Source organism: Pogoniulus pusillus, chromosome 7, assembly GCF_015220805.1.
Source record: "Pogoniulus pusillus isolate bPogPus1 chromosome 7, bPogPus1.pri, whole genome shotgun sequence".
Classification (NCBI taxonomy): domain Eukaryota; kingdom Metazoa; phylum Chordata; class Aves; order Piciformes; family Lybiidae; genus Pogoniulus; species Pogoniulus pusillus.
The window spans coordinates 8753413-8768143 of record NC_087270.1 but is presented as its reverse complement, the minus strand read 5'-3'; the positions used below and the strand labels follow the sequence as shown (position 1 = coordinate 8768143).

Genomic DNA, 14731 nt, shown 5'->3' with positions numbered 1-14731 from the left:
CCCCACACATGCCACAAATACAGCCTTTCCTCTCGCCCTGTTTAATCCATTCGACTGACTCTGGGTTTGCCATTCCTTTTGGGTTTTTTTGTCCTTGCTGGATTCTGAGCTATATGTACTCAGTTTTCATCTTTCTTCATCTCCTGCTGGCTCCACTGCTTGGCACAGTTCCTAGATTTCTTTCCTTCTCTGCATTTTAGTACATCTTTCAGCCTTCCTCGCTGTGAGGTAATTCTGGAGAGTTCATTTGCTAGGTCCTGTCTTTTATGCATTCAGCCTTTTGTACACTTTGATTTGTGGGCCAGAAGCACAAAGTTATATTCCTGTGTGTCTCTTTCTGAGGTTTTATTTAACTTCATATTTTAGTGATGTGCACTCCCACTTGTCAGTGTCTTCCTGTATTCCTTGGTGTGTTTTGTAAATCCACTCTGTCAGATATTTCTTGAGAGATTTCTGCAAAGATAACAAATCAACTACTTAGTCTGAGCACAGTAGGCATGTGTCATGTTCAGCTCCACACTGGTTACCATTTGTAGCTATAGCCTTTTCTTCAGATGAGCCCCCAGCATGAAATTTTCACTGTTGTTTTCCTTCAGCTTTGTATGCAGGAGGTGAAGCAGGACAGACACATGTACATACACACACAAAAAAAAAAAGAGATGGAAGCCTCTGTTCTGGTTCAAAAGCAAATGGAAAAGTCATCAGATTTGACTACTTCTGTCTCAGTACATAATTTTACACTCATATATACAGGTACTTCAGCAACTTTTGCCTGTGTCCTATTTAGAGAAGACAGAGACAGTTGAATGAATAGGCAAGCAAACAAATTTGATCACATATCTAAACCTTCCAGGCATGTGTACTTAAAGGCATGTGGGTTTTAAAAGTTCAAATAATGCTAAACTATGCTTTTAAGTTGTGATATCTTTAATAGTGAGATGCATATAGGCACATAAGCTGATCTATAGTGATTTCAATTAATAATAGTTCTGATAATGCCTGGGATTAAATGTATATTTCAGTATAAGGGAAGACTAAGGAAAGGATATATAGTTCAGGTCATCTGTGACATCTTTGACTTACTTGCAAAGTCTTCTGTTTTCGCACTTATCAACAAGATGATTGGTTTTGGTAGCAGATGCTTCTGACTTGGTCACTTCTGTTGAACTCTGTCTCCTTTCCTAAGTCACTTGGGTAACTTTCTGTGGTGTACATTCAAAGAAAAGAAAGTTAAGCCCTGAGCAGTTTCTTAGAGCTAAGAAATTTTAGTTCAAGTATTCTGATTTTCTTTGTATCCCTACAGTAATCAATAGCATGAATTAAATAGAGTATGTACCTATCAAATGATGATAACATCTGTAAAAGGAATTGTCTTACCTTCATTATAAGAACCTATCTGTTTCTTTTTAATCCCACAGATGTATTTAGTGATTTTTCCAGAGGGAACTCGTTACAATCCAGAAATACCAAAAGTCATTGCAGATAGTCAGTCATTTGCTGAAAAAGAAGGTAAGCAATGAAAGCTTTTGAATCATTATTTTGTTAGAGTGTTGACATATGCCATATAAAATCATTATACAATGTGAAGATAATCTCACCTTAACTGGAATATTAAGCCTACTTGATTTGATACTTAAGGGTTAGAATAGCATAAACCATGATTTCTCTTACTACAGAGGTATTTTAAAGAGTGGCTTATATGCAGATATTTTGTGCATTTCACATTGTGCAAGAGTGTGAGTTGTCAGGAAAGATCTTTAGCTCCTATCCACATCTGTATTTATGGACACTTCTTGCTCTTCCAGGGACATAAGAATTAGCTGCACTTCCTCAGTTCTAACTAAATTGAAATTGTAATTCAATTTACAGCTGCTACTCGATTTTAACTATATTTTACATAGAGGTGGTTGTGCCTTAAAAGAAAAGGTCTTCAACCACATCAGTTACTCTTAGTACTACCATGTTTTTTTGATTTTGTTCCTCTTTCATCATCCATTCTCTGCCTTCCTTGGCTGAACATTATTCTGTGGGTGCTTTGATTGTTGGTGTGATCTCTATAACCACAAATGGAATCACTTCATCTTTGGAAAACCTTGTAAAAAATCTTAGGGTCTCAAGCTTTTCAGTTTTCTTCCTTACATCATATGCACAATGCATGTAAGCTTTTAAGTCTCATAGTTCAATAGACGTGTTTCCTGGGTTTGTTTTTTCCTGTTGATGAAATGTGAAATAATTCACTCTAAAGGTAAGTAAAGAATAACAAATAGGTCTGGTAAATTCATTTCGGCGTGTCACAGAAATGAATTCTCAAGTCAGTGAATCAGCCTGTTGATATCATCAGGCTATTAAGTATTGTGAGCTCTTGTTTAAAAGGATATATGCTTTTCTTCTCCTCCTTGCCAAGAATGGAATGTGTTTGCGTGTATGGGCAAGAGAGCTGAAGTGGTAACGTATTTACTTACTGCTGCAGTTTCCTGTTGGAAATGAAAGTCAAATGTTTCATTTTGGTTAGTGGTTCTTTGAGAGTTCAGAGGGAGTGTTTGGTAGGGATTTTTTTCCTCTCTCCTTTTTCAGGGCAAAGAAAGGGCTCTTGTTATTATTATTTTAATAAGCAATGATATCTCTTCAGTCTGCAAAATGGTAAAACACTTGCTTTGTGCTTTCAGAGCACCTGTTACGTGTTTGTGTGCTTTTCCCTCCCATCTTTGTCTGCTTTTGTTTTGTAAGGGCTACTCCTTTTAAAAGCTCTCAAGGCAAATATTTGTACCTTCAGTTCTAGTGCAGAATCCTTTTGATGTGCTTTTTTCCACTCCTACGTTATTTTGTTACTTGTCTCTCCTCAGCTTACGATGTGGAGAGAACGGGCAGCAGTCTGCATGCTCCTCAGCATCCTCCCCTGCATGTCTGTGAGGTCTCTTCCAACCTTGGTGATACTGAAATACTGAAAATACTGAAATGTTCCTGCGGAGATCGGTATCCATTCGAATCGAAGCTCTCTTGTAGATCTCTCTTACAAACATACTGAGAAGCAGGGTTGGCTGATGCTGAAAGCCTCATAGCGAACTGTTCTGACAGCTAAAAGCCAGAGAGGCACATAGCAGCATAAGACAGATAGCAGTACACTGGGAAACTGCAAAGATGGGGAGTTCCATGTGGCCGCCAGCATGCCACTGTGCAGCAGTGCTGCCCCTGGCTTCTGGCTTCCACCCAGCAGTCACAGTGTCACCACGGCCCTGGCTGCTGGACGTGTGCTTGGGCAGCATAGGAGCCATCAGGAGGATAGTGAGGCCCAGCAGTTCTGCCAGTCAGAGGAATGAAGGTTTACTGTGACTTACAGCCTAAAATTTGCGGTCAGTTGCTCATGGGGGTATAAAGAAGCTTGATAATTTCATCTCAGCACCTTAGGGTACTTACTACAGAGCACAGTGCATCAGTGATGGATATAGTGACCCACAAGAGATTTTTTTTTCTTGTTTTATACTTTGAAACCTAAGCATTATCAGGATTTATATTTTTTCCTTCTCTTATGCACAATTTAATATTGAGGAAAGAGTGCAAGTGAAACGTAGGAAAAAGTGGTTTAATTAGGAAGAATTAAACTTCAAATTGATGTTAGGTTCAGATATATTGCACTCAAAGATCACAAAGCTATTCCTAAAGCACAAGCATAGTTCATGTTTATCATGGTCTCTGAAATCTTGTTGTGCTATAAGTGTGTGTACATGTTTTAGTGGTTTTGCAGAGAGGAAGTGTGAAAAGGTTTTCTGAGGTTTGAGCTTACTTTTATTCTTTGTGGTCTTGATTCTCTCCTAGAGAAGGTTCATTGGTTTAAGCCTGAACTAGCTGATAGCTGCATCTTGTATCTTGTACTTGTCTCTTTACAATTGGTCCTAGGACCAGTTCAACAACAACAAAAATGAGAAAAATATGTTTTAAAAAGGCATAAGCTGACATCCAAAACCAATGTTGAAATTTTTAGTTTCAACTGTTGTGTCTTTCCTCACTGATAAGAGTATCTAAATAAACCTTATCCATCCACCAATAGAAAGGTGTGGTGTCAAACATCAAAAGAATTTAAAGATGGTTGAGGTCACCCTTGAAAAAGAGGCAGTTTCTGAAAATACCAAGAACACATCCTAGAATCATAGAATCAACCAGGTTGGAAGAGACCTCCAAGATCATCCAGTCCAACCTAGCACCCAGCCCTAGCCAGTCAACTAGACCATGGCACTAAGTGCCTCATCCACACTTTGCTTCAACACCTCCCTGGGCAGCCCATTCCAATGCCAATCACTCTCTCTGGCAACAACTTCCTCCTAACATCCAGCCTATACTTCCCCCAGCACAACTTGAGACTGTGTCCCCTTGTTCTCTTGCTGGTTGCCTGGGAGAAGAGACCAACCCCACCTGGCCACAACCTCCCTTCAGGTAGTTGCAGACAGCAATGAGGTCACCCCTGTAGCCTCCTCTTCTCTAGGCTAAACAACCCCAGCTCCCTCAGCCTCTCCTCATAGGGTTTGTGCGCCAGGCCCCTCACCAGCTTTGTCGCCCTTCTCTGGACACCTTCCAGCACCTCAACATCTCTCTTGAATTGAGGAGCCCAGAACTGGTCCAAATATACCAGAAGCTGCTTACTTCCAGGAGTACTGTGTTTACACTGATGAACTGAGAATGTTGTCATCTAAGGGTAATGACAGTACCCTCAGAAACTGAAGAGTACTCATTATGCACATTTAACAAATGCCAAGAAATTCCAATCAGATCAGGTTCTTAGCCAGGATTGAACAAGGAGCATTTTAAACTCAAACTATATTTGTTTGATTGTATTGGGGAATAAAAAGTATTGTTCCTGAAGTTCAAACACAAAAGCAAAAATGACCTCTCTAAAATGAAGTTGTCTGGTTGTTTGAGGTAGGATTAGTGCAGGAGTTATTCATAGAACAAGTTCAGTTTTGTGGAAATGAGAAAATTCATCTGGTATCTATCTCTGGCAATACAGGCTGGGATCACAGCCACAGCAAATCACATAAGTAGTGCTGGCAGGATACAGGATGAAGACTTGTGTCAGGTTTTCTCATTTGTTAGAGGCAAATGAAATCCTTCAGCTTCCACACCAGAGGGGATATGTGCCACGTAGCCACATTTGAACCCAGGACACCTAGTTGTTGTCTCCTGATGGAAAATAGATGCCTGTGTGACATGATTCCAGTAATTGCTTACCAGGATGGACTCTCTGTTTCTGTTTCTCAGTATGGTTGGCAGCTTGTGCTTCTAGAAGCCTAGAACTGTAGAACAGCTTGAGTTGGAAGGGACCTTAAAGATGATCTAGTTCCAACCCCCCTGCCATGGACAGGGCCACCTCCTACATGACCAGGTTGCTCAAAGGTTTATTCAGTATGGTTTTAAAGACATCAAGAGATGAGGTGTCCACAGCCTGTATGGGCAAATGGAACATCTTGTATGGATGTTCTAATGGTACATCTTGTAAGATTCTCATCTTACTTCTCTGCTCTCTCAAGGATCTATGAGTGTGACAGTGTGTTTTGCTCCCTATCTCTTGAGCTTTTGCCTCCCAATTTCCAATATTTAAGTACACTCAGTAATCTTAGAGTTTGGTATAGTTTTCCATTGTTTGGGAGTTGCTAGTTCCTGTGAATTCCCATCTTCAAAACTGAATGTAGTCATTCAGCCAACCCACTCACTGGTGACCCCTTCTAGGCTCCAGTCTCTAGTTTAGGCATCATGAAAGTGCAGCAGTCCTTCCACGCTAGGCACTGAACTTGAGTTCTTGAGTCCAGTGAATTATAATATGTGGGTGACACTTCTGTTTTCATAGAGATACAACTCTAATCTTGTCATAATGCTGGAGGTGATCATTTTATTTATGTATTTTGTGGTGGTTTGGGTGTTACCCACCCACACACACTTTGGAAATCACCCAGGCTAGACTCAGCTGGCTCTGGAAATATGAATGAAGCTTATATTTACAGCTTAGTTCAATATACAAGTAGATATTTACAGTATGTACAGTGGTAGACAGAAATAGACAAGGGAAAAGGGAATACAGAAACAACAGCCCTCCTAGAAACCTGAGTCCCCAGGATGTGGCTCCATTCACCACCATTTTCTGGGCCCAGCCATCCAGCCAGTTCTTAACCCAGCACAAAGTGCCCCTGTCCAAGCCATGGCCAGGAGTTTGCTATGGCAGACAGTGTCAAAGGCCTTGCCAAAGTCCAGGTAGACTACATCCACACCTCTTCCACATCCACCAGGTGGGTCACCTGGTCATAAAAAGAGGCCCTGACCCCCTTGCCATCCTGTAGATGCTGTGTGATTGCACTCAAGATGATCTGCTCCATTATCTTGCAGGGCACTGAGGTTAGGCTGACAGTCTGTCATTTCCTGGGTCCTCCTTTCAGCCCTTCTCGAGGGTGGGCACCACATTGGCCAGCTTCCAGTCCTATGTTAAAAATTCTGAAAAGTCAAGGAGAAATGGACAAGAGGCTTATAAAATTTAATTGGGCTTGCTTTTGATGAATGAAGTCAAAACAATCTTCCCTAGTGAAAGTTATTTATGGAATTCTGCCTTAATGTTTGATTCCTAACAAAGGTCATTTAATCAAGCAAACATTTCAGGTATTCACTTATTATCTCCTTTGCTTTTATGCAGAAAAAGTTGCAAATGTAGATGTCTTTTAATACTACATTTATCATGACTTGTATCATGCCTTCTGCTGAGATGTTTGTACATGCCAGATAATGCTTATCTGAAAACTGCTTCCACAGGTCATGTAAAAGAGAGGTATTCCAACTGAGTTAATCAAAACCATTTCCATTCCAAACCTTGTTATTTGCTTTAGATTGTATTCTGAAGCAATTTGAACTTCAGAGGTGGTGGAGTCACCGTCCCTGGAGGTGTTGAAGCAATGCCTGGCTGAGGCACTTAGTGCCATGGTCTAGTTGACTGGCTAGGGCTGGGTGCTAGGTTGGCCTGGATGATCTTGGAGGTCTCTTCCAACCTGGTTGATTCTATGATTTTTTAGCATTTGAAATAAAAATCTCATGACCTCAAATACTTTACCAGAAAGTCCTTATTTTGTACTGCACAACATTAAAAACAGTTTAAGCGCAGTGTGTTTTCTGAATTGGATGCAGGCAGCTTGCCAAGGTAACTATACTCATAACTACTTAAGTTTAGATTCTATTATGTTGATTTTAGCAAAGATCATCAGACGAGTTGCAAGAGCATGTGTTTAATATTTTTATAGAACAGATCTTTTTTACAGGGTGTGCTGAACTCCTGGTGTCAGTGCATGGTTGTCAGGCACTAGAGTGTTTCTAGATAATAGATGATGGACTTCAAACCTTGATTTTTAATAGATGCTTACTTATTTTATACTTAAACCTTTAAGAGTTCCCTGGTAACACAGAGTTGTACTTCACAGATTTTCCTTGGTTGTCAATCATCAAAACTGACCACGAATTCAAAGACTGAGCATTGAATAGCATTAAATGCCTAAATTAAGTTGTCTAGAAAGATAGTTCTCACTTAAACCTCTTCTTTTCTTTTTCTTCCCTACAGCAGCAGTTTGGTTGAGGGCAGGAAAGGAACGACAGTGTTTTTAGAATATATTTGGGGATTTGGCTCAACAAGACTTGTGTTGAGTCTAATCACTGCTGACACAACACTAGAATATGCTGTGCTTCATTTACAGAGTAAACATTTGGAAGCATAACATAATTAGCTGTTTGATGTAACAGTTCACAAGCTAAGAAAACATTACCACCATGTTATGCTTCAAAATATTTACATGATCCATATAACATTTTGCATGGACAGTTATCGCTGGTGCCCATAAAGCTTGGAACAATGACTTCAAAAGGAGCGACAGTAAATAACCTTTTGTCTTCAGGTTCAGGCCAGGAGGTTCTTAGCAGATGTTATGAAATCAATATAGTGATTTTTACTGAAATGTTCAGCTCTAAGGTTAGAGCCATTTAGAAACTTGCATTACCTAATGGTGTTCAGTTGGTATTTTCATCAATGTAGATCAAAGTGTACTTTGTCCAAAAAGGAAGCGAAGTTTTGTACCAAACCAGGATATAGGAATGGTGTGGTCAGCAGGAGCAGGGAGGTCATTCTGCCCCTGTACTCTGCACTGGTTAGACCACACCTTGAGTACTGTGTTCAGGTCTGGGCCCCCCAGTTTAGAAGGGACATTGAGATGCTTGAGCGTGTCCAGAGAAGGGTGACAAGGCTGGTGAGAGGCCTTAAGCACAAGCCCTATGAGGAGAGGCTGAGGGAGCTGGGATTGGTTAGCCTGGAGAAGAGGAGGCTCAGAGGTGACCTTATTGCTGTCTACAACTACCTGAGGGGTGGTTGTGGCCAGGAGGAGGTTGCTCTCTTCTCTCAGGTGGCCAGCGGTGGAGTCGCCGTCCCTGGGGCACTTCAAGGCAAGGTTGGACGTGGCACTTGGTGCCATGGTCTGGCCTTGAGCTCTGTGGTAAAGGGTTGGACTTGATGATCTGTGAGGTCTCTTCCAACCTTGGTGATACTATGATACTGTGATACCTTTGGAAGTTCATTTTGCAAGCAGAAAGCTGTCAAAGCAATACCACAATCCTTTGGTCTGGAAAAAAATCAGTTTCATTTATCAGGAACCAATGCATGGTTCTTCAGAAATAGACTGAAGAGTAAGGCAGTGAAAAATAAGCCAAGAAAGCCATTTTGTTCTGATACTTCTCTTTGAGAAAGATGTACATCTCCTAGTAGAAAAATGAAACTTTTAGCATAAAACACCACCTTTTTCCCTAGAGGCACTTAAAATTTAGATATGAAAAAGCCATGTTCAGGTCATGAGAAGTTTTGATAGTTTTTTTGGTTGTGGTTTTGGTTTTTGGTTTTGTTTTTTTTTTTTTCATTTTGAAAGTCTTTGTACATTAAAATTCTGGAAATAGGATAACCTTTAGAAGCCATAATATTTGTGTGTTCTTAAGTGTGCACTAGGTGGAATTCATAAGCTGGAGGAAATATGGTTATGAAATACTGTTGTTAGAACTTGCTCTTAAACCTGACAATCTTGTGTCCCTGACATGCTTTGAAGGCATGCTCTTTATGCAGTAGTGGACTGGCCAGCACTGCTCTGCTCACCTCCAGAAGGAGCAAAGGGCTGTCCTCTCAAAGTTGTCCAGCCAGCCAGTAACAGGATCAAATCATAGAATCAACCAGTTTGGAAGAGACCTCCAAGATCATCCACTCCAACCTATCCCCCAGCCCTAGCCAGTCAACCAGACCATGGCACTAAGTGCCTCATCCAGGCTTTTCCTGAACACCTCCAGGGACAGTGACTCCACCAGACAATCTCTGTGTCGTGGCCTGGATGGTTAAAAAGAACAGCTGATTTCTGTAACTATGGGTTTTTTAGCAGCCAACTCAATTGTAATAGGTTATTGATGGGAAAACAGAGATTTCCTCCTTGTTGTCCATTCTCTCTGCTAAGCAAGGAGGGCAAAAACATGGTTGGCTACTGAAATGATGACTTGAATCAGCTAGTAGGAGTGGGGTGTCAGAGCAATACAAAATTAGCAGCAGGAACAAGCACTCAGAGACAGCAGCAAGGGAAACAACTGCAAGGATAAGAATAATCATATCTAACATCCCAGAATGTGCCATTAAGAGGAGGAAGCAAAAGCAGGGAAAGCTGTAATCTGTAGTAGAAAAGAACAAACCCTATTGAAATTTCTGCTAGCGTAGTGGCTTTGCAGAAACGTAGCATCCTGTTGAAGCATGTGTAGTGTAGGACAACCACTTTTTTGTTACTGTGAGGCAGTATGGTGACAAAATTGGTTTGTCCTTTGGAAGTGAAATTCCAGATGAGCTTAAAATTACCTGTGCTTATGCCTCACCTACCAAATATCCTTCTGGTACACGGTTTCAGGAGGCAGTGTCCTGTGCATTTAGTATTTTGTGGTTAATTTGCTCTTTTATTTTATCTCAGTTGGAGGAACATAAACAGGAAAAAGAAATGCTGTTTCATCACTTGGGAGCCACAGTAATGCCATCACTCTTCCTAGAGCAGGTGCTGCAACAAGGATTTTGTGTTGAGCAGCTTTTTTGTTACTAATAATCCTCTAGGATTTGTGTTTCATCTTCTACATGTGCTCGGTAGTAGAGCATACACAGTATGACACACTCATATTCTCTCTCCACTGAGAATTGAGAGTAAAAATAAACCTGTTGTGATTTTTGAATGGGGGTGCTGAAGCTTCTTGGCACGATGTTCCTTTTGTGAATGTAGTCCAGTTTATTTTCAAACACTTTTTTTTCCCCCCTAGGACTTGCTGTATTAAAGCATGTGCTAACTCCACGGGTGAAGGCAACTCACGTAGCCATTGACACAATGAAAGATTATCTGGATGCAGTCTATGATGTGACTGTAGCTTATGAAGGTACTGTGGACCACAAAGGGCAAAGAAAACTGGCACCATCTATGACTGGTGAGTAGATGTGTATTGGACATGCTACATCAGACAGCTACACTCTTGTTAATACACAAAACCAACTTCAGGTGCTTTGTAATGCTCTGATGATAATCCGGAGTGTTTCAACCATCTTGCCATACCTTGGCTTTACAATGAGTTGTTACTGACACTCCATCCTTCCTTTCCCTTCCCTATTGCATTCAGGTAATATTTCTGTAGTCAAATTCTGCATACAGGTGTGCATTGGAGTTAAAACAAGCTTGAGGCCATGGGCAGCAGGTGCTGTTTGCCTTTGTGCTCCTTCTAGCGGTGGGATTAGGCATCGTTTATTTTCTTCCTCTTTACTGTGCCACATAGAATCATAGAATCAACCGGGTTGGAAGAGACCTCCAAGCTCATCCAGGCCAACCTAGCACCCAGCCCTAGCCAGTCAACTAGACCATGGCACTATATGCCTCATCCAGTCTTTTCTTGAACACCTCCAGAGACAGTGACTCCACCACCTCCCTGGGCAGCCCATTCCAATGCCAATCACTCTCTCTGGGAAGAACTTCCTCCTATACAAGAGAGCTGATTGCTTGAGTGCCTGTATTTTAAAGGCAGTATGTGTAGTAATTGTCTTTTAATGCCAATTCTTCAAGTTGCTGCACACACCCAGGAACTTTGCGGACACTTGACAGCATTTTATGCAACTGGGCTTCACTTGCTGTAGTATTTTAAACCACCTACAGCACCCTATGAGAATAGGGTGCATTTAGTTGTATTTTCCTTCAGTAATCTAACCAGTAAGTAAGTTCTGTTAGATGAAAACAGGTTTCTGTTAAGCAAAATTCTGGGACAGAAAGTCAGGGTTTACTGAATTTTGATTGTGCATGGTGGTGATTTGATGATTTTTTAAGTCATTATTCATTTATTTATCTGCACTGTCACTGGAGGGCCAGATGTCATCTGTCTCTGCAGTTGTAGCTGATGTGTTCCCCAGTGCTATCCATGCATGACTGTTGCTAGCTGGCTCAAAGTGGTACTTTGGAGCCTTTTGCACTCCTGATACCAAGTAGAAAAAGAAAACCACAGTAGCTCCACAGGACTGTTCACACTTTTGGACAAGGGACCAGTGTTGGCTGAGGGACCTGCAAGGAACTTAGTAGCTAACTCCCTGCTCCTCAGCTAGCCCAAAGTCACTAGGACTTGATCCTTCTGCCCCTAAACATAGTTTGTAATGCAGCTCTTTCCATATCACTTCATTAGCAGGTGTTAACTCTTTGAGGTGGTGTAAAGTTAGTATAACCTTCAAAATTCTTCTGGATAGGTGAGCAATAAAACTGTTAACAGTATATTAACACATGAGTTGTCCTGTAAGGTCTTAGGATGCTTTTATTTTGTATACATTTTGTTCCCAAGAGGAATTTTTTATAGCTTAACATCAAAGGTTCTTCTTTATGATTTCACTTTTTTTTTTCTTTATAATTTTCTTTTCAACTTGGTTTTTCTTTTTTTTTTGGGTTTTAATATTTTGGGGAGGGTTGGTGTTTGTTTGGTTTGGATTTTGGTGGGTTTTTTTTTCTTAAGTACTTTATGACCCTCTTACAGACTCTTAAGACTGGGCAGCTTCTCTCTTATTCTGTCACCCAACCCCTTTCAAGACCCCCTTCAAAACAAATAGGATGGTTTCCCCTTCCCTGCAGCGTGTCTTGTTTTGGGACTTAATTACTAGGCACTTTAAACAATTCATATGCTGGACTTCTTGTTGCCTGCTGGTTAATTAAACTATTAAAATGTCATTACCTAATGATAAGATGACAAATGTTCAGGTTCCTTATAAGACCTCTTCACCTATTGAACCTTCCAGCTTGCTTGAAGCATGATAAAATTACGGAATGGGAACCAACAAACTCAATTTTCCTGCTGGATGTTTCTTGTGTTGTATGTCAAGTGGTAGTCAGATGGTTTTGGGGTGCTTACTCTAAATTTGCTCTTTTGGAGGCTCCAGTGCAGGCAGTCCAGGCTTATCTTTCAGCCACCCTTATTGTTAGTGGTGGAGTAATTCCTCTGTCACCCTTGGATAAAACTAAAGGCAGTAACAGAGAACGAAGTGCAGCCGAGCAGTTGCCACCCGGTACAAAGCTGATAAATTAAATATCTATCCAGAGCATTCCATGTTTTTGTGGCAGTCACATGGATTCCACATAATATAAATTATGTAGATTAAGGACACTTTATAAATGACACTGTGGAACATAGTTGTCATTCTTTCAGGCCCCCAGACACAAAGTGGAAGAAAAACAATTTCTGTTCTAGGAGGTCAAGATCATTTCACTATTCCTTATGCAGAAGTCCAACAATTAGTCTGTTCAGCAATATCATATAACAAGGATTGAATGAGATGTTGTTATGCATTTGAAATATTTCAGCATTGCTCTTTTACAGTACTAAAATGAGTTACAGAATGTCATTTTCATGTGTCCATTTCATATGAGCATTTTCTGTTTGGGTCAATGCTGAACGAGACTTTTTTCATTCTCATCGGAGCAAAAGCAGCAGTTCAATCCTGGTAAGTTTTAAAAGATAAAGTTGACATAGCTTTTTCAATCTCACTGCTCTGATTGAAATTTATTGCAGGGCAAACAGTCTTCTGATAAACACAACTTTACTTGAGGACTCTTATTTCCCATAGCATGACATTTCCCATGTGAATGCAATCTGAATTCCACGCAGATATAATGTGTTTCTTGAAGTGCATTTAACTTTCGGTTCTGCAGATCCCAATTTCTCAGAAGAGCTTGTACCACTTCTGGAAGAAAGCCCATACTTACCCAGGCATATGGTCATCTCTTGGCTGCTATAGTGAACAGCAGGTTAAAAGCAGCATTTTAGTGACTGAGTAGTACTACTGTGCTGGTGAAAGGCCTGGAACACAAACCCTCTGAGGAGAGGCTGAGGGAGCTGGAGTTGTTTAGCCTGGAGAAGAGGAGGCTCAGGGAGGACCTCATTGCTGTCTACAACTACCTGAAAGGAGGCTGTAGCTAGATGGGGGTTGGGCTCTTCTGCCAGCAACCAGCAATAGAACAAAGGGACACAGGCTCAAGTTGTGCCCGGAGAATGTGATGGTTTGGGTGTTCCCCGCCCCCCCACACTTTAGAAGTTACCCAGACTAGACTCAGTCGGCTCTGGGAATATAAATGAAGCTATTTATTTACAGCTTAGCACAATATACAAGCAGATATTTACAGTATATACAATTATATACAGAAATATACAAGGTAATAGGTAATACAGAAACACAACAGCCCTCCCAGAAACCTGAGTCCCCAGGAGGGGCTCTCAGCCACCCCTGCACCTTCCCCCTGCCCCTCTCAACCTTACTCCAGTCCCAAGGAAGAATGGAGGTTCGGCCAAGAGGTTATGAAGCAAAGGTGGGTTAGGCCAAATGAATGGTGAGGTCAGAGAGTAAGATGTTGCTCAGTCAGCAGCCAGAGTGAGAGTGAGACAAAATGACCAGAGTGTTATCTAATGTTTTCATTTCTTCTTCCCAAACTCCTTAGCAAGACTCTGAGGGAAGTGGACATCACCATTATTTTCCTTTCACAGCCTGTAAGCTAGTTCTTCTCACCAAAACATTCTAGCCTGCTTCAAACTAGCACAGGGAAGTATAGGCTGGATGTTAGGAGGAAGTTGTTGGCAGAGAGAGTGATTGGCATTGGAATGGGCTGCCCAGGGAGGTGGTGGAGTCATTGTCCCTGGAGGTGTTCAAGAAAAGCCTGGATGAGGCATTTAGTGCCAACCTATCACCCAGGGCTGGGTGCTAGGTTGGCCTGGATGATCTTGGAGGTCTCTTCCAACCTGCTTGGTTCTATGATTCTATGATCTGAGAAATTGTTAGTAAACTGTAAATGAGAAAACAAATCTGCAGAGAAATGAATTGCCTTTGACATTTTGTAATCTGGAACTCTTAGTGTAAATAGCCTTTCTTGGAAGAATTGTTTTGTGGGTTGTTTTTTTTCCATCCAGCAACCTTAAGTGTCATAATGTTGACTTGCTCTACAGGATTAAAGCAAAAGATAGTATGTGAGCACCTGGAAACCAGATATTCACCATCCTGCGTGCCTTAGTGCTTTGGGAAGAACAGTGAATGGCAGGCACACCTGATAACATTGTACCTTCTTAGAGCAAACCAACTTTTATAGCATCCTTCCAAATCTGTTGAACCTTTTGTCACTGTTTATGTGTTTTACTGTTTTGTTGACACTTT

The 14731-nt window shown here is 41.1% G+C and overlaps 1 protein-coding gene across 1 annotated transcript in view; it reads left to right on the top strand.

Moving 5' to 3' along the window:
- The window catches only part of AGPAT5 (1-acylglycerol-3-phosphate O-acyltransferase 5), a 60640-nt gene that overhangs the window by 29844 nt on the left and 16065 nt on the right, over positions 1–14731 (top strand). Inside the window, exons 5-6 of the mRNA XM_064145842.1 lie at positions 1419–1509; positions 10336–10497. Of these exons, the coding sequence (XP_064001912.1) occupies positions 1419–1509; positions 10336–10497 (253 nt within the window). The remainder of the gene's footprint in view (positions 1–1418; positions 1510–10335; positions 10498–14731) is intronic.